This window comes from Mustela nigripes, chromosome 3 (assembly GCF_022355385.1).
Source record: "Mustela nigripes isolate SB6536 chromosome 3, MUSNIG.SB6536, whole genome shotgun sequence".
Taxonomy (NCBI): domain Eukaryota; kingdom Metazoa; phylum Chordata; class Mammalia; order Carnivora; family Mustelidae; genus Mustela; species Mustela nigripes.
In genome coordinates this window covers 94,065,046-94,091,983 of record NC_081559.1, presented here as the reverse complement: position 1 = coordinate 94,091,983, position 26,938 = coordinate 94,065,046, and the positions used below count along the sequence as shown (strand labels likewise).

The window sequence follows — 26,938 nt, the reverse complement described above, 5'->3', positions numbered from 1 at the left end:
TTTTCTTTTTTTTTTTTGAGAGGGAGATAGAGGTGATGAGGAGTGACAGAGGGAGAGGGAGAAAGAATTTTTCCCTCCAATGGCATTATATTTGTTTTATTTAACTTTTTTTTTTTTTAAAGATTTTATTTATTTATTTGACAGAGACAGATCACAAGTAGGCAGAGAGGCAGGCAGAGAGGGGGCGGGGAGCAGGCTCCCTGCTGAGCAGAGAGCCCGATGCGGGACTCGATCCCAGGACCCTGAGATCATGACCTCAGCCGAAGGCAGCGGCTTAACCCACTGAGCCACCCAGGCGCCCCTATTTAACTTTTTTATTTAAATTCAATTAATTAATATATAATGTATTACTGGTTTCAGAGGTACAGGCCTGTGATTTGTCAGTCTTATATAATACCCAGTGCTCATTACATCACATGCCCTCCTTAATGTCTGTCACCCAGTTACCCCATCCCTCCACTATGCTCCCCAACAACCTTCAGTTTCTTTCCTGTGATTAAGAATGTCTTATGGTGGGGCGCCTGGGTGGCTCAGTGGGTTAAGCCACTGCCTTCAGCTCAGGTCATGATCTCAGGGTCCTGGGATCGAGTCCCGCATCGGGCTCTCTGCTCAGCAGGGAGCCTGCTTCCTCCTCTCTCTCTCTGCCTGCCTCTCTGCCTACTTGTGATCTCTCTCTCTGTCAAATAAATAAATAAAATCTTAAAAAAAAAAAAAAAAGAATGTCTTATGGTTAGTCTCCCTCTTTCATTTCATCTTGTTTTATTTTTTCCTCTCTTGAGGGAAAGAGAATCTTAAACAGGCTCCACACGGTGTGGAGTGGCTTGATATTACAATCCTGAGATCAAGACCTGAGCTGAAATCAAGAGTCATATGTTTAACCAACTGAGCCACCCAGGCACCCCAAAATAAATTAACTTTAAAAGAAATGTTTGTAAGGAGTATATATAAAGGTATAAGTGCACATATTTGTAGTAATTAATACAAATTAATACAAATGAGCTGGCTCATTCAGTAGAACATGCAACTCTGGAGGTCGGGGTTATGGGTTTGAGCCCCACCTTGGGTGTAGAGATTACTGGGAAAAAAAAATGTCTTTTTTTAAAAAGCAGTGTGACTTTGGGTAGATAGCTTAATGTTTTTCCAGGATTTTTCCTTCTTCTGAAATATAAGTTATATCAATTTTTTTAAAGATTTTATTTATTTATTTGACAGAGAGAGAGAGAGATCACAAGGAGGCAGAGAGGCAGTCAGAGAGAAAGGAGAAAGCAGGCTTTCCGCTGAGCAGAGAGTCTGATGCAGGTCTCCCAGGACCCTGAGATCACGACCTGAGCCGAAGGCAGAGGCTTTAACCCACTGAGCCACCCAGGCGCCCAGTTATATCAATTTTTAACCATCATAGAAAATGTGGATTTTAGCATTTCAAGTGGGTGGAATGGGTATTAGACTTATTTTGGAGGATTTTGTATCAAATATTAAGGTAAATTAGGGAAGTTTCTCTCTATCCTATCCCCTTTCCACCCAGTTCCCACCACTTACCTTCCTCTATAGCCACTGTTATTAGTCTTCATTCCTCTCAGAAGTTTACCCCAGCTCTTTAAAGGGAAAATGGAAACTTTTCATCCTTTTTAAAAATATGTCAGTACCGGGCACCTGGGTGGCTCAGTGGCTTAAGCCTCTGTCTTCGGCTCAGATCGTGATCTCAGGGTCCTGGGATCAAGGCCCGCATCGGGCTCTCTGCTCACCGGGGAGCCTGCTTTCTCCTCTCTTTCTCTATGCCTGCCTCTCTGCATACTTGTGATCTCTCTCTGTTTCAAATAAATAAAAGTAAAAAATCTAAAAAAAGTAAAATATATATATATATATATATTTGTGTGTGTGTGTGTGTGTGTGTGTGTGTGTGTGTGTCATTCCTACACTTTTTTTATTCTAACAAATCTGAACTATTTTGGACAATTTAGAAAACTTTGGGATGTACTTTTATAACTGAGCAGAGAACAACTTAGAAATGTTTTGTTATTGACTTTCAGGAGATGCCAAATATCCGTTACTTGGCCAGCCTCTGCAGTACAACCCTCCTGCTGTTCTGCACGGACACATTCCAGCCCAACAGGTGTGAAAGCTAGCTGTCTGACGACCTAGGCTTGGTTGGCAGAAAAGCATACTTGGGTGGTGGAGAGTGTAGGCGGCCTGGGCCCACCTGTTGGCAGTCACAAGGGAGACCCGTGTGCCTCAGCCAGCTGAGTTATCAGTGTCATCTGGCTGCATTGAGTCTGGGTCTGGCCCGGCTGAGAGCAGGCAAGGGAGAAGGTGATGTGCTATTTGCATGAGCAGTCACACACTCGTGCACTCCAAATAGGGCGGTGGACAGTGCTGGGGCGTCAGGGCACCCTTGCTTATGAAAGACGACAAGTGACTGGTCATAGTGAGGGACAGAAATGCCATTGCCACAAGGGTATGTGTTTGAATTTTTTCTGCTGAAGTACAAAATCCAGACTGAGTATGTTTAGGTGTTAAGTGTTTAAACATCACAGTTATATTTTTCAGCACTATGAATTTTATTTCTCATCTGATTGTGGGTTTTCAGGGTCAGTCTGGCAACAGGCATGGAAACCGAGGAAGGAAACAAGCTAAAAAAGCTGCATCCACTGATCTTGGTGCCGGAGAAGCAGGTATGTCCCTGAGAGGCAACTGGATGTGGTTCCACAAACTGCTGACCAGTTCAACAGTCTTTAAACAGAAAGGGGCTTTCTGCTTCCTAAAATCCTGTCCTATATGTTACAAGAAATGGTGCTGTCTGTTATATAGGGCTCTTAAAATACATTCTTTTGTCTTATTTCAGATTTCAGAGTGCAGTTAGGTGCAGGAGGATTTAGGAAGGACGAAGGGACCAAAAGGAAAAGTTATGTGTGAAAGGAACAGGCAGAATGACACTCTTTGCTTCTGTGTCCTTGGAGAAAGGAAGTAGTCCTTCCACCCACGCAGAGACAGTCTGATGGACAGATAACTGCCTTTCTGTGGCAGAGGGCTTTCAGAGGGCACTCAGCAGCTTTGGGGGTTATGGCAAGTGCTGTTTTATTCAGGAAACAGCCCAAGAACACACACCTAACTTAGAGAATCCACTATACAATGCTGTGTTTTCTATGTACAGCTAACAGCCAGGACTGAGATGGGTAGTTTAATACTATTAGCTCTACACCCCCTGCCTTAGGGCTAAGTAGGAGTGCTTTAAAAGACGGCCATAATTATAGTTTTGTGGGGTTTGAAGGGTTTCACAAAATCCCGTTCATTTCTTATGTGATATCTGGGTCTTCAGTACTTTTTGCCCACCATCTTAGTTACAGGGATTATTAATTCTACACCTTTTCCATTCTAGTTGGGAAGGTCTTGGAAATTACTGAACTACCAGATGGAATAACTCGCATGGAAGCTGAGAAGCTTTTTGGGGAACTCTTTAAAATTGGCGCCAAGATCCGGTGGCTCCGGGACCCTCAATCCCAGCCCCAGCTGCGTCGTCACCCCCTCTGCTGTGGTAGCGGGGACAACACTGTCAACCCTGAACGCTCTAAACCCAGTGACTTGGCCTCCACATACACCGTCTTAGCCACATTCCCCTCCATTTCAGCTGCACAGAATGCATTGAAGAAACAAATTAACTCGGTTAACAAGTTTAAGCTGAGAACAAGCAAGAAGCACTATGACTTTCACATTCTGGAAAGGGCAAGTTCTCAGTAACAGAGCCACCTTGGACCCTTGGCCTTTATGATACCCCTGTCCTCACCCATCTTTAATTGGCTTGGTATTTGGAGCTTCTGTTAACATGATAGAGACTCCTAGGACGTGTGGTCATGGCGTTATAGCTTTTGAAGACAGGCCAGTGATTCAGCAAAGGGGGAGAAGTACACATTTCACCCCAAATGACTGTAGGAATCCACATCAGAATGATACAGAGTTAGCAGCTTTTTCTGAGGAAATGCTGTTCAAATGCCTCCTAACTTTTATAGTTATTTTGTTTTATATTTCTGAATTCTTGTATCAGATCCAAAGCTCTATTGTACAGCAAATTATTCTTCAAAATGATTACAACCAGTTGCAACCTGTATTTCTTTTTTGCAACCAGCACAATGTGACCCAACATAGAATTTGGGGGGAAAAGAATGCAGGAGTGGAATAACCAAGTCAAAACCATGTTCTGTCTTTCTTGGAGGGCTGGAGGGTGCCTAAGGAGAGCCCATAAATAGAAGATTACTCTTCCCCTGTATCTCTAAACACAGAAAAAATTTTCAGAAAATACAGAGCTCCTTCATAGGGTCCTTTCCTTATTCATTTAGGTAGTATGAACATTGAGTGTAAAGTAAATTATGTTCTTAACACTTAGATTCAAAGGGGAATAGGAATAATTTTAGGCAGGAAAATACTTCCACTTTTTTTTTTTTTTTAAGTGTCCCTCTGATAACTAAATGCCACTTATTTGCATTCCCCTCCTTGTGGATTTTTTGTCACCTAAGGAAATGCATTTGATGAGTGCTGGAAACTTCTTAAGTGGTTTAAGATTTGTTTTCATTGTTTGCAGCGGATCACTGGACATCAAGGATTCATTGCACTTATGAACAAGGAACCTTTTTTTCAATTTCTGTGTAATTTGCAAGGCTGTACAATGTGTGCTGATGCAAGCCTTTTTCAGTTCAAGAGAATAAATGTTTACAAATATAGACCCACTTTGTCTTTTGTAAATTAAAAACATCTTTTTTTTTTTTAAGATTTTATTTACTTATTTGACAGAGAGCTGTCACAAGTAGGCAGAGAGGCAGGCAGAGAAAGAGGGGGAAGCAGGCTCTCTGCTGAGCAGAGAGCCCGACGTGGGGCTCAATCCCAGGACCCTGAGATCATGACCTGAGCAGAAGGCAGAGGCTTAACCCACTGAGCTACCCAGGTGCCCCCAAAACACTTTTTTAAATGAGTATCAGTATTGAAGACTTAACCCATCTTGGAGATTTCAATTTTAAATTTATAAAACATGGTAGGCAGTAAACCCATTTATTTTTCAAAAGTTCTACAAAGCATTACTTTATTGGTGGGAGGGATTCCTGTCATTTTGTTCTATCATAAGGTTAATACCAATCAATTAAAGACAGTTTTGAATATGAATATACTTACAGTCAGACAACTGAAAATAGAACATGTGTTTGTTTGGATAAAGAATCCGTGATTTTAGCTGATATATTGAGCACCCCATTGTCCAGTTTAGCTCAACTGCTTTATAAAAAGCTTTTTCCATTTGCTAGCCGAGCACAGTCAGACTGCTTGTGACACCCAAAAAGTAGGAGTGTCTGCCATCTGCCACTTGCCTGGAGCCTGGTTTTCTTCTAGCCCAGACTAAAGGTTGACTTTGTGACTTAAGAGCAGCAGGTGTTCCCAGATTCTGGCACAGATGCTCACTCACTCTAAAGCTTTTGTGAAGCCCTACTTGGTCTCAGGGAATCCCAGGCCTCCTCGAGAGCTGGTACATTCTGATGTTGAATACTTTACTCCTGGGAGAAATTGGAGCTGCCTTTGAACCATGTCAGATTAAGGAGCCATGCACAGAAAAAGTAAGAATGAGCACTGTGAAAGTGCCTCACTGCCAAGACCAGTTGAATTTTTATTATTTTTGACTGGAGAGAGTCAAAGGAGAGGATACACAGGGCCAGCACTACAGCAAGAATTTATTACTTAGTCATCATACATGGGAGATGGAGACCAAAAACCACCACCTACTAGTTTATTTCAGTTCTCTGAATATTTGACTCCTGCAATAGGATTCCTGGTAAACTGAAGTGGTTTGGGTTTTTTTGTTGTTGTTGTTGTTGTTATTTTTTAACATATATGTATTTTTGTTTCAGGGGACAGGTCTGAGATTCATCATTAAGTGTTTTTTTAATATATAATTGACATGCAACATTAGATTAGTTCAGGTATACAACATAATGATTTGATATTTGTACGCATTGCAAAATGCTCACCACAATATCTAGGTAACATCTATCACTTCGTGTAGTTACCAGTTTTGTGTGCGTGATGAGAACTTTTTTTTTTTTTTGATGAGAACTCTTTTTTGAGAGGGAGAGAGCCCACACAGGCAGCGGGGATGGAGGGGGCAGCCAGAGGGAGAAGGAGAATCTTAATAAGCAGGCTCCACGCCCAGAACAGAACCTGTCGCAGGCCCAATCTCACAACCATGAGATCATGACCTGAGCCCAAATCAAGAGCCACTTAACTGGGTGCCCTTTATGTGGGATGGGAACTTTTAAAACATATTCTCTTAGCAACTTTCAAATATACAATAAAGTACTATTAACTATACTGACCATGCTATACATTAAAGCCTGTTTTTTGTTTATTTTTTAAACCCTTGGTTTAACCCTGCTCAGAGAAAATGGGTCAGAAACCAGAGCAAAGCTATTGTGAAGTCAGTTCTTAGCCACCCCGCCACCACCCCTGCAGTTCCCTGACAATCACATGGGAATATTGGCAAACCCCCATTATTATAAAAAATATGCACACCTTCCATAGACTATATTCCCCTGTTCTTTTTGATCCTCTAGAATCTGATTTCACCTACAGAAAAATGGTGGGAGGAAGAAGCACACGCAGGAAGCTTTTAAGATGTGATTTGGCCCAGACTTTAAGCCTTCCTAAAGATAGCTTCAAATGTCCCACAGCTTTGGCTGTGGATTTTCTCAGAGCACTGACTGTATTTCGGGACAGATAGTACTTTTGCCAATAAAACAGGCCATTCTTGCCTATGCCAATAATAGCGCCAGCAGCCTCTTTTTTTGGAATGATAGAGGTCACTTTACAAATTTTGGTCTACTTCCAGTTTATGTATTAGAAAGCTGAGGATGTAGCTTAATGTTTTGAGCCCTTGATCCATGAAGAACATGAATATATTGGGTATGTGTTTGTGAGTCTAGAGCACAAAGTGTGTTTGCCATGGTGCCAGCAGTAATTAATCATCAGCTTGTCCTCTGAGCTAACAAAATAGGTGTCTGAACCCTCACCCAAGCTAGCCATTGTTCTGATCCACGGGAGGAGACTGCAGCCTGGGAATAGTAGGCAAACACTGGTCTCAGTAGAACCTATATTGCCAATACATCCACAGTTAGCTGCAGAAGCTGGGTTCTCCACGTGTCATCAGCAACAGAAAAAATGCAAGTGTAAGACTTTAACAGAGGCCAGCCACAGAGCCTTTGTGAAGGCAGCCAGTTCCCCTATCCCAGTATACTACCTGCCTACATAATGAAATACGGTATGTCTAGTCCTCAAAAGCAGAAAGCACAAACTCCATCTCCTACTAGGGTCCAGTATGGTGGCAGCACCAAAGTGCTCTATACATGCTGGTGTGATTCAAATCTAACCCCATGTTGCTTGGAATTCTAGAAGACTTATGAGTTGATGCTAAAAGAAAACCAGAAGCTCACATGAAAACATGAAGCCTAGATGTAGCCCTTTACTAGTCTAGAAACAGGGAGGTATGGTTGCCCTTTAATTTACCCCATGCCTAAATATGCTTAGGCTACATATTACATTTCAGTTATTTTCCCCTTTTGTGTCTATACTTGGGATCATTTTGGTGTGATTTCACCAGCATAAGAATATTGGAAATGTATAATGAAAAGATAGTAGGAACTTCTGTAAGAATAGAAGTTGGTTCTTAGCAAAGGGAGGTGAAAGTATTGAAATAGATAAATTATTAGCTACATGATCTTCCCAGTACCCCTTGAAAAATCCTAGACTGTTTCAGTTATCCCTTTCTGTTTAACAAACCACCCAGAATTGAATGCTTTAAAGCAACAATCCTATGGGTCAGGAATTTGGGTGGACTTCAAAAAGGATGGCTCAGCTCCTCTCTACTTGAAATTAGCTGCCCTCAGCTCAAGATGGGCTGGACCTGAAGTTCCAGAATGGTCTCGTTCACATCTGTGAACTATGATGGGGAGTCTCTCTCTCCTTGAGGAAGCTGTGTCCATGTGGCTTCTCCAACAGCAGAGCCTGGACTTGTCACCACGCTGAACATTCGATCACCTTTATCCATGGCCCCCCACCCCAGGATGACTGGTTTCTGTAAGGGGTTTTTTAAGTGAGATCATAGAGTATTTGTCCTTCTCTGACTCGTTTTATTTAGCATAATACCCTCAAGGTTCATCCATGTTTTGAAAATGGCAGGATTTCCTTCCTTTTTTTTTTTTTTTTTTTTAATGGTTGTATAATTAAAGGCCTCTTAAAACCCAGTCTTGGAGTCCCAGAATGTCATTTCTTTTGCATTCTACTACTAAAACAAAGTCTTGGAGCCAGCCCACAGCAGAGGCATGTAGGGTGAAAGACATGGCAGCAACCATCTTTGGAAACAATTTACCACAAACACAAATAGATCAAAAAAGTCTCATTGACTCTGTCTCCCAACCCAGTTCTGAAGCTGACCTCTCTTCATCTCCATTATCCCCACCTAATCCAAGCTATCAACATCTAGTGTTTGAACCACTGGAATGGCCTCCCTACCCAGCCTCCCAGCTTCCACTCTTGCTCCCATGTCCTCACATCGCCAGAATGACGTAAATGATAATTCCCCTGCCAAAAAACCTCAATGGCTATTACCAAATAGCAAATATTTATCTTGGCTTACAGAACTCTACGTGATCTAGCCCTGCCGAGTCTCTGATCTTATACCATCCAGAGTATCTGTACTTGCTGTTCCTTCTACCTGGAATGCTCTTCCCGTGAACTCTGCCAAGCCTACTCCTTTAAAGAGAGCTCTTTACTAGCCACCCAATCACCTTATATATGTATCATTTTATATCAATTTTTTTGCGTGTCATTTGTCACTATTGGGTCTTTTCTTTGTTTTCTGTCTATGACTAGAGTATAAATTTAATGAGATCAGAGATCTTGCCTATCTTGCTTGTGGCTGTATTCCCAAGCACCTGTTAGTTGTTCAACAAATATTTAATGACAAAGAGGATCAGAAGAATCCTAACTTCCAGCTGTGGTCACTTTGCTGGTCTTGAGCTCTCCTACTAAGTGATGTCCGAGATGGCTGGAAGCTGGAATAGAAGGATGACTCACATGCTGTGCTCTGGATCTCTTGGCACTTAGTTTGATTCCTTAATGACCGAGACCACGGCAATGCTGCTTGGTCACAAAAGAAAATGGAATAAAGGGTGCATATAAATCCTCTGGGTAATCTTTTAGAATGCAAACCTTCATTCAGTAGTTCCGGGATAGGGCTCAAGAACCCCACATTTCAGAGCACCTGGGTAGCTCCATCTTAAGCATCTGCTCTGGGCTCGGGTCATGATCCCATTGTCCTGGGATAGAGCACTGCCTCCCTGCTCAGCAGGGAGCCTGCTTCTCTCTCTCCCACTTCTCCTGCTTATGTTCCCTCTCTCACTGTGTCTCTGTCAAATAAATAAATAAAAGCTTTAAAAAAAAAATCCCATGTTCCTACCAAATTTCCAAATCAATGATGCTGCTGGTACTCAGACCACACCTGGAGTAGCAAAGCACTAAGGCATCCCTATTTTTGGAGAAGTCACTCTAAGCACAGGGCTAAACTAGGACTTGCCTGGATATCCTGAGAGGAAGAGGCTATTATTATTCCAGGTGTTGAGAAGACTCAACAACCCAATTCTGAAGCTGACCTCTCTCGAGTCCTGAGAAGACTCCTACGAGTAGTTGAAAATCACAGAGCTCTAACACATCATTAGTGTCCTTAACCCCACATGTAAACAGAAGAAACAAGCATCTTTAACTAATATGGACAAAAGCCAATGAAGTACTCATTTTGTACTTTGGCCCCCACAGTATCACATCAGTACAAATATCTTTGAGTTATTCCTCTATAATTATGGTCTACATTATTCTGTATTCCACTGTCACCAAAACATCACTCTTGAGGACATTTGTCAAATTTGGACACCTTTTGAATACCCTTTCTATTCTTCTATTTGGGAAAATTCTCACATTACAAGTCCTTCTTCCCCCAAAAGAGTGGCCAGGATGACTCAATTCCCAGCTTCCCTTTTGCTCAGGAGACCGAGGCTGTGATAGGACCTGTGATAGGACTCATGGCTCCACCAGCCATGTTCCCATCCAGGAGAATGGGATTAAGAGAACAAGGACAGGAGGCAGGCACTGCACAGAATTCCCTATAGTTGTATTGTTTGTGTCTGTACTGCATATATGATCTCATTTCATTCTGAAAATAACCCATGGAGGTCAGTATGACTAGCTACATTTTAGTGAAGCTTAGAGAGATTAAACAGCAAATTAAGTCTTTTCATCACTTCTACAACTCTGAAGACTGTGCCTTAAACTCTGTATCCCTATCTTAATTGTATGTAACAGAGTTTATTCTTTTTTTTTAAGATTTCATTTATTTATTAGAGAGAGAGAGAGAATGTGCGCATGCAAGCAGGGATGGGGCAGAGGGAGAGGGAGAAGCAGACTCTCCTGCAGAGTAGGGAGCCCGACATAGGGCTTGATCCCATGACCTAGGGATCATGACCTGAGCTAAAGTCAGACTCTCAACCGACTTGAGCTATCCAGGCGCCCCAACACAGTTTATTCTATTTTATGTGACTTATTTGGTTTTAATGATGTACTGTCAAGAATTGCTAGTTATCCTCTCATTTTATTCCAACTCCTGAAGCTCTATTATCCAAAATGGTAACTACTAGACACATGTAGCTAGTAAATGAATTACATTGAAATCAAATTAACTATAAATTGAGTTTTGCAGTTGCACTAGCCACATTTCAGATGCTCAATAGCCACCTGTGATTAGTGGCTACCGCACTGAATTGAGAGCTACAAAACATTCCCTCCATTGCAGAAAATCCTATGAGACAACACTGTCCTAAAAAAACTGCAATAATGTCTCATACATCCTCAATGTCCAGTAGAATTTTATATACAGTAGACTCAATAAATGTTGACTAGACAAAGACTGCAAATACAGTGAAAATCAAGTGGGGACTGTACAGTGGTGCCTGGCTGGCTGAGTCAGGAGAGCATGTGACTCTTGATCTTGGGGTCGTGAGCCCCACATTGGGTATAGAGTTTACTTTTTAAAAAAAGTGTGAGTTGTATGATTTGAGAGTAGAAGCTCAAAAACATGCAGAGATATGGGGTAGAATAGTCAACATGTCTTCTATCTTTGGTAGCATAGGAGAGCAACATCGTGTCTGAAGATCCCTGCCATTTCGTACCTGGCCATCTGTGACAGGTTCTGGGTGCTCTTTCCTCTGCAGTCAGGGTGAATTTTTAATTTTTTATTATTTTTTAAAATATTGTTTATTTGAGAGAGAGAGACACGGAGAGAGATACAGACTATCCTTGTGTGAGCAGGAGAAGGGCAAAAGGAGAGGGAGAGAGAATCTCAACAGACTCTGCTCAGCCCAAGAGCCTGACATGAGGCTGGATCCCACAACTCTGAGCTGAAACCAAGAGTCAGACGCTTAACCCAATGGACCGCCCAGGTGCCCCAGGGTGAACTTTTTAACACAGATCCTATTCATATCCCTTTCCTGTTTAATACCTTTCAGGGACTTTCTACTGTCTAAAGTCCTTAACATCACCTCCTAAGTCTTGCATGCTGTGACCCTTGCCTAGACTTACCTGGCACTTGCCCTCTCTCTTCCTATGTTCTGGTCACACTGGACCTCCCTAAGCTTCACAAACATGCCAAATTGTCCTCTCCAGAGTTCTGTACAAAAGTAATCTTCTGCCAGAAACTGGGTTTTTCCCCATCTATGGCAGAGATCAGTTTGTTTTTCCGCAAACTATGGGAGGTGGAGTTGTGTCTCTTCCCTGGCACATTGCCAGATTAAGTTTCCTGTCCTCTGCTCCTAGGTGGCCACGTGTCTGTTTTGGCCAACAACATAAGCAGAAGAATATGCCCGGTTCCTAAACCTTCTGAGACATTCCTTCTGTCTTTGTTAATCAGAGTGGGGGCTAGAAACTAGCTGTTAATCAGTATCACCAGAGGGCTTAATGTAAATGCACAGTCTCAGGTCCAACTCCAGACCTACTTGATTCAGAATCTACATTTTTTTTTTTTTAAGATTTTATTTACCTACTTGACAGAGAGAGATTACAAGTAGGCAGAGAAGCAGGCAGAGAGAGAGGAGGAAGCAGACTCCCCACCAGGCAGAGAGCCCAATGCGGGACTCAATCCCAGGACTCTGAGATCATGACCTGAGTCGAAGGCAGAGGCTTTAACCCACTGAGCCACCCAGGTGTCCCCGGAATCTACCTTTTTAACAAAGATTTCAGGTGATCTGTAGACACTGAAATTTGTTTGTTGGCCGCATGTGGAGGAGCTAACGGCAATCTCAAGAAACGGCAATAGTCAAGAAAAGAAGCAGCTGCTGGATGGGAAGATTCAAGAGTTCTTGACTATATGGAGCAGAACCCCATGTGCCGATTCCCCTTTACATCTCTGATCGGCATAGTCTGTGAAATGAATGAGAAATAAGCCTTTCTTGTGTTAAGCCACTGAAATTTGAGGATTTTTTCCACATGTAACTTACCCTCTGCCTGGAACATTTATTCTTGCCACCTTTCCTCCAACTTCTGGTTAATCTGTGCTCACACTTCAGATCTTACCTCAAATACCACTTCCTTTGGGTAACCCGCTCTTCCCCCAGAGCTCCCCATTTTAGTCCTCCAGACTAAGTCATTCCTGCCAGTATTAACCCTAACGTACTTTATCTTTGAAGCATTAATCACAATGGTAATTGTATGAGTAATTGGCCAATTAGTTGCTAATGCTTTCCTATCCATCAGCATGCAATTTTCAGAGCAGGAAAAATGACTACTGCTTTTGTTTACTAATACATTCTCAGATCTTACCAGGCCTTTCTCAATAAATATTAGTCTGGTAATTAAATGAAGAAGTGATCTGGCTGAATCAAACACTTCGGATCCTTAAAGGCACATATTTATTTTTCTGAAGCATGGTTTTGGCAGGCAGGCAGAAATAATAGCTAGCATGTATAAAGCAGGTAATTACTATGTGCCTAGCACTTGCTCAACACTTACAAAGGTCCCTATTTTATGACAATAGCTGTAAAAGGAGAGTTTCTATATTTATCCCAATTTATCAGTGAGGGAACTGAAGTGTGAGAGGGGTGAAGAAATTTCCCAAGGTCACACAGTAAGTGTTGGCTGTATAAATGAACCAGGAAAACCTAACTCCAGTCCATGGGCTTACCTACTTCAATTACTGCCTTATGCCTTGCTAATAGAGTCACTGCCACTTTTTATTGGTCTTACTCACCTGGATCTCTACAAGAAGCCAGGAAAGAATCCATCCCATCTTTACTCATGAAAATGTGATTGTTGTGGGGTTTGGAATATATTCAAATGTTCCTTCTCTCCTTTTTAAATGTACATGAGTCTATAAGCCTTACATTATAACTAAACTATTCTCTCACTGGTCTATAGGCAAGTGATTATCCTTTGTATTATCATTTTTTTTAAAGATTTTATTTATTTATTTGACAGAGAGAGATCACAAGTAGTCAGAGAGGCAGGCAGAGAGAGAGAGAGGAGGAAGCAGGCCCCTGCTGAGCAGAGAGCCCGATGCGGGACTCGATCCCAGGACCCTGAGATCATGACCTGAGCCGAAGGCAGCGGCTCAACTCACTGAGCCACCCAGGCGCCCCTGTATTATCATTTTAATATCTTTACACTTTTCCCTCTTTCATTCAAGAAAAAAACAAAACCAGAGAATATAATTTTCCCTTTAGTTGTTTTTTATATAAATGGCTTCTCAATATACAAGTCATATAGCCTCCTCTGGTGGTAAACAGGTGCAAGCTTCTGTGGATTTAAAAAAAGGGGGGAGGGGCAGGTGTTAAAAAGCAGGTGTAGAACTTTATATTTCAAGGTTATATTACCAACCCATCTTTGACTTCTTTTTCAAGCAATGGTAAAGGGCTGGCACTGAATCATTCACCTTCTTGTGAATATTGCATGTCTCAAAACTTACAAATGGATTTATGTCTAATGTTATTTTCTTTCTCTTCTTCTGGTTAAAATGGAAAGGGTATCTCTTCTGCCTGAGCTCTGGGTCCCATTCCAGCTTGTCTACAATAAGCAACATTTGACTTACAGTAACTGTCCTAGTTATCTCACAAGATAAGACTTGTGTCATCATACATACAAGTGCTTTCCCTATTCCATTTTGTCATTCTCAGAGTGTTGGCAATGTCTTTCCTCGTGGCCACAAGATAGCTGCGGCAGTACCAGGCATCGTGTGCCCACAACCACTTACAGCAAGACGGGTTGTGCTTTCTTCCATGTGTCTCCTTTTACTAGGAAAACTCCTCCTAGAAGTGCCCCCTCCCTTACCATGAAGCCCTGAAAGGAAAAGGAGGTTGAAAAAATAAGTGTCTGGCAGTTTCCACTCTTATTGGGGAAACTCCTCGGGGTTGTGGGAAAAGAATGATTGTCCGGTGGGCTATTAGCAGAATTTGCCATATACCTCATATTCCTTCCAGTCTTCATAGAGCCCTCCTGCTTTCCTGTGTCCCCATAGCTCTTTTCTATCAGTATCTAATTGTGTACACGTTTAATCATTTAAATGGGTTGTTCTTTTCCACTCCAAATCCCTTTCTTCCCTCCCTTCACACTTACTGATACCTCTTCCTTACCTCCCCCTTCTCTCTTCAACCCACCCAACTGCCATCTAACTTACACAGAGAAGAATCCAAAGTCCTTCTTGCTAAGTTGATAATCACCACTGTGTTGCTAAAAACAATGGACATTTAAAAATCTTCTCTAAATTGACCCAATAGCAGGATTCAACACAGCTGCTTCTCGCTCCCTTCTCAAAACTCTCTCTACCCTCTCACTTTCCTCCACACAGTCCCTCCGTCCAACTCACCATTTTTCCCGAGTTTGCTTTATTGATTTACACTTTTCCATACAACCCTGTAGATGTTAGAGGTTGAAACTTCAGTCAGATCCCCTTGTCCTCACCTCACTTTGCATACTCCACAAATGACAGCATCCTCCAGAGCATCATTTATCTGCTGTATGTAGAAATTCCTACCTCTAGGTTTAAGAACCGTTTTCTGAGCTCCAGTCCTAGCATATGCCTGTGTCTCCACTCTGTGTCTCCAGCACTCCAAAAACATGTCAAGTTTTGAACTCACATATTCATGCACTCCTCCCCCTCAACTTTCTCTTCCTTCAATATTTTCCCTCTCAGTAACACCTTCTATATAATTTCTTAAGACAGAAACCCAAGATTTCTTCTTGACTCCTCCTTCCTCAAATTCTGTATCTAATATCTAATAAATCTACAAAACTATTGGGTCTGCTTCGAAAACATCAAAAGTATCCACCTCTCCATCTCCCTTACACAGCCTCTTCACATTCACCCATCCCCCTCCCAATCCAGTCCATTTAAACTGTAGCATAGTTGCATATTAAAAACACAAGTCTTCTATGTAACTTCTCTGTTTAAAATTCTTCAGTGGCTTTCTGCAACTTTGAGAATAATGTCTGTAATCTTTAACATGATTTCCAAGGCCTTGTATGATATTCTTGCCTATCTTTCCAGTCTCATCTGCACCACACTCCCCTTTCTATGTTTTAGCCATTCTGGACATTTCAGTTCAAGTGTGCTGTTCTCAAATTAATGCTTCTTCTACCCTGATTAGTCTTCTCCTTCACCTGGTTAGATTTTCCCTGACATGTCATTTCCTCAGAAAGGACTTTTCTTAACCATGCTATCCATGTTTGGCCATCACACATTTTTAGTCATCATCACACATTTCTGAAGCCCTTAGAATCTCCCCTTTTGTGACATTCATCCTCACTTACAATCAGTTGTCTGCCTTCCTATTTAGATTGTGCAGTCACAATGGCAGGGCCCTTGTCTGATTGCCTCACTGCCAGGTATGCATGTCTAGTTCAGAGTAGATGAGCAATAAATATTTGATAAATGAATTAAAGGCTATGAATGATTCTTTTTTTTTTTTTTTAAGATTTTTTTCACTTATTTGACAGAGTGAGAGCCCAAGCAGACAGAGCGAGAGGGAGAAGCAGGCTCCCCACTCAGCTGGGAACCCGACAGGGGGCTTGATCCCAGGAGCCTGGGATCATAACCTGAGCTGAAGGCAGCAGACACTTAAATGGCAGAGCCTTAGGCGCTCTGGCTATGAATGATTCTTACATTGTTTAATTTTAACATTAGAAATAAAGACATTGTTCTACTGAAAGAATTTATAGGTTAATTGAGTTTTTATTTTTTTTTTATTTTTATTTATTTTTTTTTTTAAAGATTTTATTTATTTATTTGACAGAGAGAAATCACAAGTAGATGGAGAGGCAGGCAGAGAGAGAGAGAGAGGGAAGCAGGCTCTCCGCTGAGCAGAGAGCCCGATGCGGGACTCGATCCCAGGACTCTGAGATCATGACCTGAGCCGAAGGCAGCGGCTTAACCCACTGAGCCACCCAGGTGCCCCTTAATTGAGTTTTTAGAAACCCACTTAAAGTTAATATGGAAGATCAACTCTTAATTCTTGAGAAATTAGGTCCTATATAAGCAACAATGGTCTGTAATCAGCATTATGTTTCAGTGTATAATAACACTATATAAGAGGCCTTATTGGAAAAAAGTAAATACAAATCAGAGTGCAATCTGTTAACTATTTTTAGGTGTTTATATGGAATCTTTATAGGAAATGTTTAGAGGAATGTTTATAGGAAAGAGGTGTTTTCAGATGTAGCCCCTTAATCCTGCAAAGATTGCCAAATGCTTGTACTGCCGAGGGGACAATTCAATTGATGTAAAATGTATAATATAACATATGCAACTTTTAAAAATATATAAACCTTAGCTAATAGTTATTCGAGACTGTAATTCCAGAAAGTATTAAGTATGGGCCAGTTTTCATTTTATTAAAAAAGTTTTTTTATTTTTTAAAGATTTCACCTTTTTATTTTTTTTAAGATTTATTTATTTATTTGTTTATTTGACAGAGAGAGAGATCACAAGTAGACAGAGAGGGAGGCAGAGAGAGAGAGAGAGGGAAGCAGGCTCCCCGCTGAGCAGAGAGCCCGATGCGGGACTCGATCCCAGAAACGTGAGATCATGACCTGAGCCGAAGGCAGCGGCTCAACCCACTGAGCCACCCAGGTGCCCCTAAAGATTTCATTTTTAAGTAATCTCTACAGACAAGGTGGGTCTGGACCTCATGACCCCAAGATCAAGAGTCACCTACTCCACCGACTGAGTGGGCCAGGAGCCCTGGGATCTGTTTTTATTTTAATGGCAACCAACCACAACATGCCATTGTCTTGATTATGGAACATTCTCACGTAAAATTGTAAACAAAAGCATTACCTGTCCTCCTCTTTTGTATTACCACGGAGAACGAATGCTTATTCTCTGCGTTTCAGTCACTTTAGAAAGCAGCTGTGGCGATAGCATAGCCAGTGTTTCGAGGTTTTGGATTGATGTCTGGCCAACGACTAGGAAACTGCGGAGGCTTGCATTCTACCAACACCTCCCCGCAGATCACAGGCTGTATGGTATTACAGAGGTTGACGTTGTGGTTTTTATCCTTTCTCTTCTTCAGGGTTGAGCTAAGTTGAACTAAGCTCTTCTTCAGGTTTGGGTTAAGGTTGAACTAAGTTCAGCAGGAGACGAAGCCCACTTAGTTCCATACAGAGAAGCACCTACCCTATCACACAATGGCCATTAATCATCATAAAGAATTACATCGTCCACAATTAAGGTTTCAAACCGGGACGGGGACGACTTCTTCCATACTTAACGTCTCAATGAGACGGCGGAGAACACCACCTAGACCGTGGGCACCGTGTCCTCTCCTCCCCTTTACAGATTGGAAAAAGGGTCTCTCACTGCTGCCCCCTTCAGTTGTGCCCCGGAAACCACAGTTACGTTTTCCCCATAGGAGGAAAAGAAGCCTAAGAAGACTACAATTCCCGTCATGCCTTATGAAGGCGTCGCCGTCGCACCGTAGCCGTTAGTCATCTTTCTCACTGGCTCTTTCCATTTCCGGAACTGCGGAGTCTGAGGCCTAGCGGCCGCACGCCCACACCAACTTGCCAACGAGACAAGGCACTGGGGCGCCGTGCCCACGGCGACGTGTGGCGTCACGGGGCGCAGAGCGCGCCTGGTCCGCGCGCTTGCGCGCGTCCCAGGGGACTGCTGACGGGATTGCGTGCTTGCGCGGAGGCGGGGGCCAGATCAGCTTGGGCTGCGGGGGCCGCGGGGCCAGACGAAGGAGAGGGCGGGGTCAGCTTCGGGACCGCGGCAGCAACACTCCGAGCGAGCGCCTGGGCCAGAGGAGAGCGATGTTGTGGTTCCAGGGCGCCATTCCGGCCGCCATCGCGTCGGCCAAGAGGAGCGGCGCGGTCTTCGTGGTATTCGTGGCAGGTGAAGGGGGCGGGGGCCCGAGTTGTGGCCGGACACTCCTTCGGCCTACCTCCAGTTCTAGCTTTTCCTCCGAACTCCGACAGGCCCAGGCTGCCGTCCCTGGTTTCCCAGCGCTTCCCCCTACCGTTTGGGGCATGCCGGGCCTGGCGAGGCCCCCAGCTCCCGCTTCTTCCAGCACCCCTGCGGGAGGCTCGGTCCCCGCCTCGCCCCCACAGCTCTCAGAGCCCCGCCTACAGCTCTGGCAGGGCACGGGGCCGCGTCCCGAAGGCCCTAGCCGCGTACCCCCGCTGCGCCCCCTGAGGAGTTGGCGCACTTAGACCCCAACAGCCCTCTCTCGGGCACCCCGGTAGATGTCTCTGCCCCCGAGGACCCACTTCGGGATGCTTAACGTTTGTGTAGCACAAGTGTTTAGGTGGTGATAGAGACAGGCCATTAGGCAGGCAATTGGGTTCGTAATTAGTTGTGGACTGTCAGGAAGAAAGCTGTGTCATCGGTTAGCAACAAAGAGAAACCACCTGATGTTCACGGCTACTGGCGATCGTACGTTCCTGAAACGCAAACTTTTGAGCTTTATATAGGTTGGATTTTTTTTTTTTTTTTAATTCTAACAGGGGGAGAGTCTAATGTGGAGTATTTGCTTTGTTGCAACTTGGTTTTTGTACCGTTTGTTTAGAAGAAGTAGCCTTTCAGTCTTTGGTTCGTTTTGTCTACCTAGTCTAATGTCTGTAGTTTCGAGAACCTGAGCTAACTCATTTATCCTGTGTTACTCTGGTTTATTTTGCTCCGTCTTTTATGACTACCCTATTTTATTACAAAAATCTTCTAGATTTACAGTAGACCTAAGCCTCTATGGTTTTGCTATTCTCGTCATATGAGCCAAATTCGTGTTTGTGATTTCTATTAATTTGAGGTGTATTATTTCAGCAATTTATGCTTAATAACGGTGTACTCATTAACTTAATGACCCTTGGGAGACTAGATAGCAGCTCTATAACTTTATGCAACGCCGTGAACAGAGGCTAAAATATGAGCTTCACTTCAAATCAAGTTTGAAATTTATAATTGTTTTAAGTTATGACAAATTTTTAGTTAATTGTTAATTAGAAGAGCAGTTTGATCCTCTTATGTGTCTTTAGAGTTATATTTTAGATGCATAACTGCTATAATCCTATAAGAAGAAAAAGTGGGATAAAAAGGGATTAAAAAGGAAAGGAAAATTAAATTATCTATACTTATTAGGAGCATAGTAGTAGTTTTATGACATTTTAAGTTGTTTTTCACATAAAATCTCCTTGATTCTTTATAAGTAGAGCAGATATTATTGTACCCATTTCTATTTATTTATTTATTTATTTATTTATTTATTTGAGAGAGACAGTGAGAGAGAGCATGAGAGGAGAGAAGGTCAGAGGGAGAAGCAGACTCCCCGTGGAGCTGGGGGCCCGATGTGGGATTCGATCCTGGGACTCCAGGATCATGACCTGAGCCGAAAGTAGTTGCCCAACCAGCTGAGGCACCCTGTACTCATTTCTTAGTTGAGGAAATTTGTGTCCACAGTGGTTAAGTGATGTGCACCAGAATCACAAAATATTTCCATCTTGTCCTGACAAATTTTTTTTTAGCAGCTTCCAAAAGCTGTGTTTTTTGTTTTGCTTTCTGTTTCTTGAGAAAAACTGAGCAACTGTAGACCTCATGGATTAATGAAATTGATATAGAAGTCAGGAAATCTAGGATTATGGTAGTCAACTTTTAATTTTTAAATTTAATTAATTAATTGATTTTCATTTTATTTATTTATTTATTTTTAAAGATTTTATTTATTTGACAGACAGAGATTACAAGTAGGCAGAGAAGCAGGCAGAGAGAGAGGAAGGGAAGCAGGCCCCCCGCTGAGCAGAGAGCCCGATGCAGGGCTCGATCCCTGAACCCTGAGATCATGCATGACCTGAGCCGAAGGCAGCGGCTTAACCCACTGAGCCACCCAGGCGCCCCTGTTTTAATTTATTTTTAATTTTTTAAAAAAAGATATTTATTTGACAGAATTCACAAGTGGGCAGAGGCAGGCAGAGGGAGAGAGAGGAGGAAGCAGGCTCCCTGCTGAGCAGAGAGCTCAATATGGGCCCCTGTCCCAGGACCCTGGGACCATGACCTGAGCTGAAGGCAGAGGCCTAACCCACTGGGCCACCCAGGCGCCCCAGGCAGATGCTTTTTGACTGAGCCACACAGGGTGCCCCAGTAGTCATTAAAAAAAAAAAAAAAAAAATATATATATATATATATATATATATATATGTATATATGTATATATGTATTTGTTTTATGGGGGAGGGGCAGAATGAGAGAGAGAGAATCCTCAGGCAGACTCCCAGCTGGGTGGGGAGCCCAATGCCAGCTTTGATCCCAGGACCCTGAGATAATGACCTGAGCTGAAATCAGGAGTCAGACACTTAACCGACTGAACCACCCAGGCTCCTTGATGGTAGTCATTTTTGAAACTAAAACCACAACTGATGGTGTCTAAATGTTCCTAGAAGATACTTTTGGGCTAAATAGTTAATTTGAAATAAGAAATGCTAGATTTAATTAACGAACATTAGGAAACAGTGCTAGTTATTACTGTAGCAAAATAAAGTTAGAGGTCTTTGGGATTCTCTGTATGTGTGTGTATTCCATTAACAACTTACTGATGAGCACATATTACATGTTTGCGGAATATCTGTGACTCTGTTGAATGTTTGTAGGAACTCCGTTAGCATCTGTCAAAGGAGTTTGCCTCTTGGCCTGTTTAAAATACTGTTGGCTTTTCTAGAGTTTTCGTACATTAATCCCGAACACTAGGTGGGATTAGTTTCACTCTAGGAGTATGTAGTTAGTGGGGTCTTGAAACTGCAACCCTTACATATTGCCTGGACCTTTGTTATAGCCAGAACTCATGATTTTTTTAGATGGGATACCCTGACAAAAGTAAAGCAATTCAGTAGAAAATTAGAAAGAAACAGTAAATCTTGAAACACTGAGAAAAATAAAATTAAGATGTTTAAAAAAAAAAAAAAAGAAAATTAAGGGTGCCTGGGTGGCTCAGTTAGTTAAGCGACTGCCTTTGGCTCAGGTCGTGATCCTGGAGTCCCGGGATCAGTCTCGCATTGGGCTCCCAGCACCACGGGGAGTCTGCTTCTCCCTCTGACCTTCTCCCCTCTCATGCTCGTTCTCTTTCTCTCTCTCAATAAATAAAAATTAAAAAAAAAAGAAAATTAAAAAGATATCTGAAAGGCTGGAAGAATGGTCTTGAGGGCATACTTTGTTTCATATAACCCCTCAGTTGGGAAGCACTTTAGGCAGGTTGTTTATATTTAGTGAAATTTTCGTGGATGAATTAAAGAAAATTATAGAATTAAAACTGGAGAGATTACTACTAATTCAGACAAGAACTTAGCAAGTATTTTTAAAGTGTTATATCTTTGTAACTTGAAAGAAATAAAACTGAAGATTGTGATTCTGTTTTGGGGAAGGTAGAATATTCTGACAAGGATCCTGAAGCAAAGTGTCAGTTCACAGACTAGTGTTGCTAGTGGGTTAAACTTTTCATGACAGACACTATTTACTGCCTTTTTTGATTCAGAAAGACCACAAAAGCTTTTAGATTTTGACTAGTTGACATTTTCTGGGTTGGAATTCCTGGCTGTACTAAGCTCTGCAACTCTTTGCTTTTGAGTTTGTATTGTTCTTTTGTTTGTTTGTTTTTAAGATTTTATTTTATTTTTTAAAAAATTTCTACACCCAGTGTGAGGCTCAGAACTCACAACCCTGAGATCAAGAGTCACATGCTCTACCTACTGAGCTAGCTAGATGCCCCTGTATTGTTCTTTTTAAGTGTCTTTACTTTGGATGCTGCTGATACTACCAAAGATACAACATTTCCTACTAAAATTTTAGGCTGGCCTAACTCCATAGCATAGTTCATGTACTGATTAATAAGTAAGTAAAGATACTAAAGTTGGTTAGTAATTTTACTCTGTAGAATTAAGGTGAGTCTCAGTGAGTTAAGGAATTCCATTCAGCCTTACATCTCTGTTGGTCAAGCAGCTGTTGCTGCTGCCACTAAGCTGAGTTATGGACAGACACTGCTAGTGGGGATGTGATATTTGGGACTGTCCCCATGTGGTACAACATACCGAAAAGTACCAACTTCAGAGCAGGACATCCATACTTCTAGCTATCCCCTTGTCATCCCCACTTAGATGCCTCACAAGATCCTCAAGTATAAAAGTATATTTACTGCCTGAACTTGTTTTTCTCCCCACCAGTGTTGTTCATTTAGTAAGTGGCGTGACTTTTACATCCAGATTGATAAACCGTACTGTGGGAGTTATCTTTGAATCTCAACTCTTTAGTCATCTCTTATCTCATGTTCCGTGTTGTTTATGACACACAGTCACACAGTCTCACAGGCCTTTTCCTACGCATAAAATCCTGCTTAGTGAACTGTTCAGGCTCTTGGCCCAGCTCAGCTTTTTCATCCTTTAGGTCTTACCTTAAATGTCACCCTGGAGAAGGCTTCCCTGTCTGATCTCAAAAGGTCTCATTATTTTCTTAGATCTGTTCTTTTTTTCATAGTATTTATTAGTATAATTATTTATAATTGTTTACCAAAAAAGTACATTTTTTGTAGCATTAGATTTTTAAACTCCACTGAGAGCAGACAGTATCTCATTTGTTTCATATTTAGCTTATCTATAGCCCATTGCCTCGGACAAAGTAAATGTAGAATAAAATCGTGAATGTATGAAAAAAGAATGAATAAAAAGGGTCTTTCTTGCCTCACATTCTTCTCTAAGAATGTTTGTAGTAAGAATGTTCCCATATAGCTATTTTCTAGGTTGATAATTTTGTCATTCACTTGGAATTTTACGTGCCACCCCACAGTGTTGGAAGATGTGCTCAGAATGATGTCGCTGCAAATGATAATTTTCCCCATTTGCTTTCTCAACATCTGGGAATCTGCTAATGGGCATTCTTTTTGGTCCTGATCTGCGGGTGTGTTCTACTCCCTCTTTACTTCTCCATGGCCAGATTTGTCAAGCTCCTCTTCCTGGATCATCTCACATAGAAAATACTCAAATATGCAGCATTAGTCAATTATTATAGGTATGCCAGGATACTTACTCTACAAGAAATTTAGCTATTCGTTCCACAGAATACTTATTGAGAGCTTGCTATATGTCAGGTACTTAACATATGCCAGGTTGTGTTGTAGGCATTTGAGTTATATTAAAAAATTATATTTAAAAAGATATAATAAAAATTATATTAAAAAAATAATCCTTGCTCTCATGGAGCCTGCATTCTAATTTGTGGGGGACAGTAAATATAATAAGTAAACACATGGTCTGTTGGAAGGTCAAAAGTATTACAGGGGAAAAAAGACTAGGAAATTAGGGAACTTTGGGAATGTCTGAAGGCTGTCATTTTATTTTTTATTTGTATTTATATATGGGACTTGTGGGCCTTGCGCTCATGACCCTGAGATCAAAAAGAGTTGCATGCTCTACTAACTAAGCCAGCTAGCTGCCCCTAAAGGCTGTCATTTTAAAGTAGTGTATAGTCTACTGGGTATTTACCCCAAAGATACAGATGTAGTGAAAAGAAGGGCCATATGTACCCCAATGCTTATAGCAGCAATGTCCACAATAGCCAAACTGGAAAGAGCCGAGATGCCCTTCAACAGACAAATGGATAAAGATGATGAGGTCCATATATAAATGGAATATTACTCAGGCATCAGAAAGGATGAATACCCAACTTTTGTATCAACATGGAGGGAACTGGAAGGAGATTATGTTCAGTGAAATAAGTCAAGCAGAAAAAGTCAATTATCATATGGTTTCACTTACTTGTAGAACATAAGGAATAACATGGAGGACATTAGGAGAAGGAAAGGAAAAGTGAAGAGGCATTCCAGAAAATGTCGACATCACTGTGAAGGGATGCACAGTTACTGTGAAAGGCCCCAGAGGAACCCTGCAAAGGGACTTTAGTCATGTCAGTGTAGGACTCCATCTCTTCGGAAGGAGAAAGAGGAGGCTCTGAGTTGACAAATGGTGGGGAAATAGGAAAGAACTGGCTACTGTTCACATAACCTGTAGTCATGTACAGTATATAATCTGGGGGACAGGTTGCTCCTGGCTTGCTCAGTCAGTAGAACATGTGATTCTTTTTTTTTTTTTTTTTTTTTTTAAGATTTTATTTGTTTGTTTGACAGACAGATCACAAGTAGACAGAGAGGCAGGCAGAGAGAGAGAGAGAGAGAATGAGAAGCAGGCTCCCGGCTGAGCAGAGAGCCCGATGTGGGACTCGATCCCAGGACCCTGAGATCATGACCTGAGCTGAAGGCAGCAGCTTAACCCACTGAGCCACCCAGGCGCCCAGAACATGTGATTCTTGACCTGGGGTGGTGAGTTTGAGCCCAAAATGGGTTGTGGAGATTACTTTAAAAAAAACAAAACAACATGATCAAGGGGGCTACGCTAGGCTTCCCTTACAAGATGAGGTCTTTGTATGATCACTTCCCCATCAATATTGTTATTCGGGAGAATGGTTCTTTTGTTAAAATCTAGAATTTCTTGGATGGAAAACACATCTGCGGGTTTGAATGGGGCCACGTATTGTTTGTTCAGTATCTCAAGTTCAGAAAGATGAGTTAATTCTTGAAGGAAATGACATTGGACTTGTATCAAACTCAGCTGCTTTGATTTAGCAAGCCACAACAGTTAAAAACAAAGATATCAGAAAATTTTTGGACAGTATCTATGTTTCTGAGAAAGGAAGAGTTCAGGAGACTGATGAATAAGATCTAAGTTGTCCAGCTACCTCAACAGCAAGATGCTGTCTGATTTTTCAGACTTATTTGTGGTATTTTTTAAAAAGATTTTATTTATTTGACACACACGCAGAGAGAGCTATCACAAGTAGGCAGAGGCAGGCAGAGAGAGAGGGGAAGCAGGCTCCCTGCTGAGCAGAGAGCCCGACGAGGGCTCCATCCCAGAACAAAGACCATGACCTGAGCCAAAAGCAGAGGCTTTAACCCACTGAGCCACCCAGGTGCCCCCATTTGTGGTATTTTAAAGATGGAATGAAAACTGTATTGATTGGCATTGATGGGGCTGCTAGAATGAGCAGGGAAACCAGTTAGGAGGCTATTGTAATCATTTAGGTGAGATGTGGTAGCTTAAATCAGGGTGGTAGCAGTGAAAGTGGTAAGAAATAGTTACATTCTGCATATATCTTGGAGAGAGAGCTGAAGTCAGGGATAACTAGTTTCTGGCCTAAAAACTGAAGGGATGGAATTACCTCAAACAGGTAACTGAGATGAGGAAGGCTGAGGGTGGATTGGGAAAATAGCTACACATGAGAAGAAAACAACTTACGGAAGAACAGATACAGAATTTTTTTTTTTGTATTTGTAATTCATTTTTGTTTGTTTGTTTGTTTGTTTGTTTAAAGATTTTATTTATTTATTTGACAGAGATCACAAGTAGGCAGAGAGGCAGGCAGAGAGAGAGAGAGAGAGAAGCAGGCTTCCTGCGGAGCAGGGAGCCCGATGCGGGGGCTCGATCCCAGGACCCTGAGATCATGACCCGAGCCAAAGGCAGCAGCCCAAACCACTGAGCCACCCAGGCGCCCCTAATTCATTTTTGTTAAACAAAAAATTTGACCTGAGAACTTTTTAAATCTGTAAATTGGCAGAGGTTGTTCACCTTTGAGAAAGCACTTCTGCTAAACGTCAGAAGTATTTTTCTTGACTTACTTGGGTAAGTTTCCTTCTGTCCATCAGTAAGTGGTTACATCAAAGTCTAGGCATTATAAGTCTAAAAAGGAAGTAATATCTTGATAGATAGAGCTTTTAAAACATTTTGTCATTGAAGTATGACATACAGTGAAGTATATTAAGTGAGCAGCTAAGTGAATTTTTTATTTGTTTATTTGACAGACAGAAAGCACAAGTAGGCAGAGAGGCAGAGAAAGAGAGGGGGAAGCAGGCTCCCTGCTGAGCAGAGAGCCCAACTCGGGGCTCTATCCCAGGACCCTGAGATCGTGACCTGAGCCAAAGGCAGAGGCTTAACTCACTGAGACACCCAAGCACCCCTCAGTGAATTTTTATGTATTAACACACTCATGTAACTCTCATCCAGAGAAGATATAAATATTTCCAGCACCCCCAGAAGGCTCCTTCATGCTCTTTCCCAATCAGTAGCACCTCTACCCAGGTAACTAATATGCTGAGTTCTATCACCATAGATAACTTTTGGATCAGCATACCTTTTTTTTTTTTTCTTTTGAGATTTATTTACTTTAGAGAGAGAGAGAGCATGCCTGCATGCTTGCAAGCAGGGGGAGGAGCAGAGAGAAAGGGAGAGAGAGGAGCAGACTCCTGCTGAGTGCAGAGCCCATCTCAGGTCTCTGTCTCAGGATGCTGAGATCATGACC

At 42.0% G+C, this 26,938-nt stretch overlaps 2 protein-coding genes across 13 annotated transcripts in view; both read left to right on the top strand.

Annotated features, from left to right (window-relative positions):
* The window catches only part of R3HDM1 (R3H domain containing 1), a 203,400-nt gene extending 198,691 nt beyond the window's left edge, over window positions 1–4,709 (top strand). For all 11 annotated transcript variants that reach the window (XM_059394388.1, XM_059394383.1, XM_059394380.1 and 8 more), the window contains 3 exons: window positions 2,028–2,110; window positions 2,585–2,669; window positions 3,374–4,709. In XM_059394388.1, coding sequence (XP_059250371.1) covers window positions 2,028–2,110; window positions 2,585–2,669; window positions 3,374–3,732 — 527 coding nt within the window. In that variant the 3' untranslated portion in view covers window positions 3,733–4,709. The remainder of the gene's footprint in view (window positions 1–2,027; window positions 2,111–2,584; window positions 2,670–3,373) is intronic.
* Window positions 4,710–18,103: 13,394 nt separating this feature from the next.
* Window positions 18,104–26,938, top strand: part of UBXN4 (UBX domain protein 4) — a 57,608-nt gene continuing 48,773 nt past the window's right edge. Inside the window, exon 1 of one of the 2 annotated variants that reach the window (XM_059394378.1) lies at window positions 18,104–18,441. Coding sequence is in view for 1 of the 2 variants with exons in the window: in XM_059394377.1 (XP_059250360.1) it covers window positions 18,373–18,454 (82 nt within the window). In the remaining variant the exon portion in view is untranslated. Of the gene's footprint in view, window positions 18,455–26,938 lie in introns of both variants that reach the window. The other variant, XM_059394377.1, reaches the window with a different exon arrangement.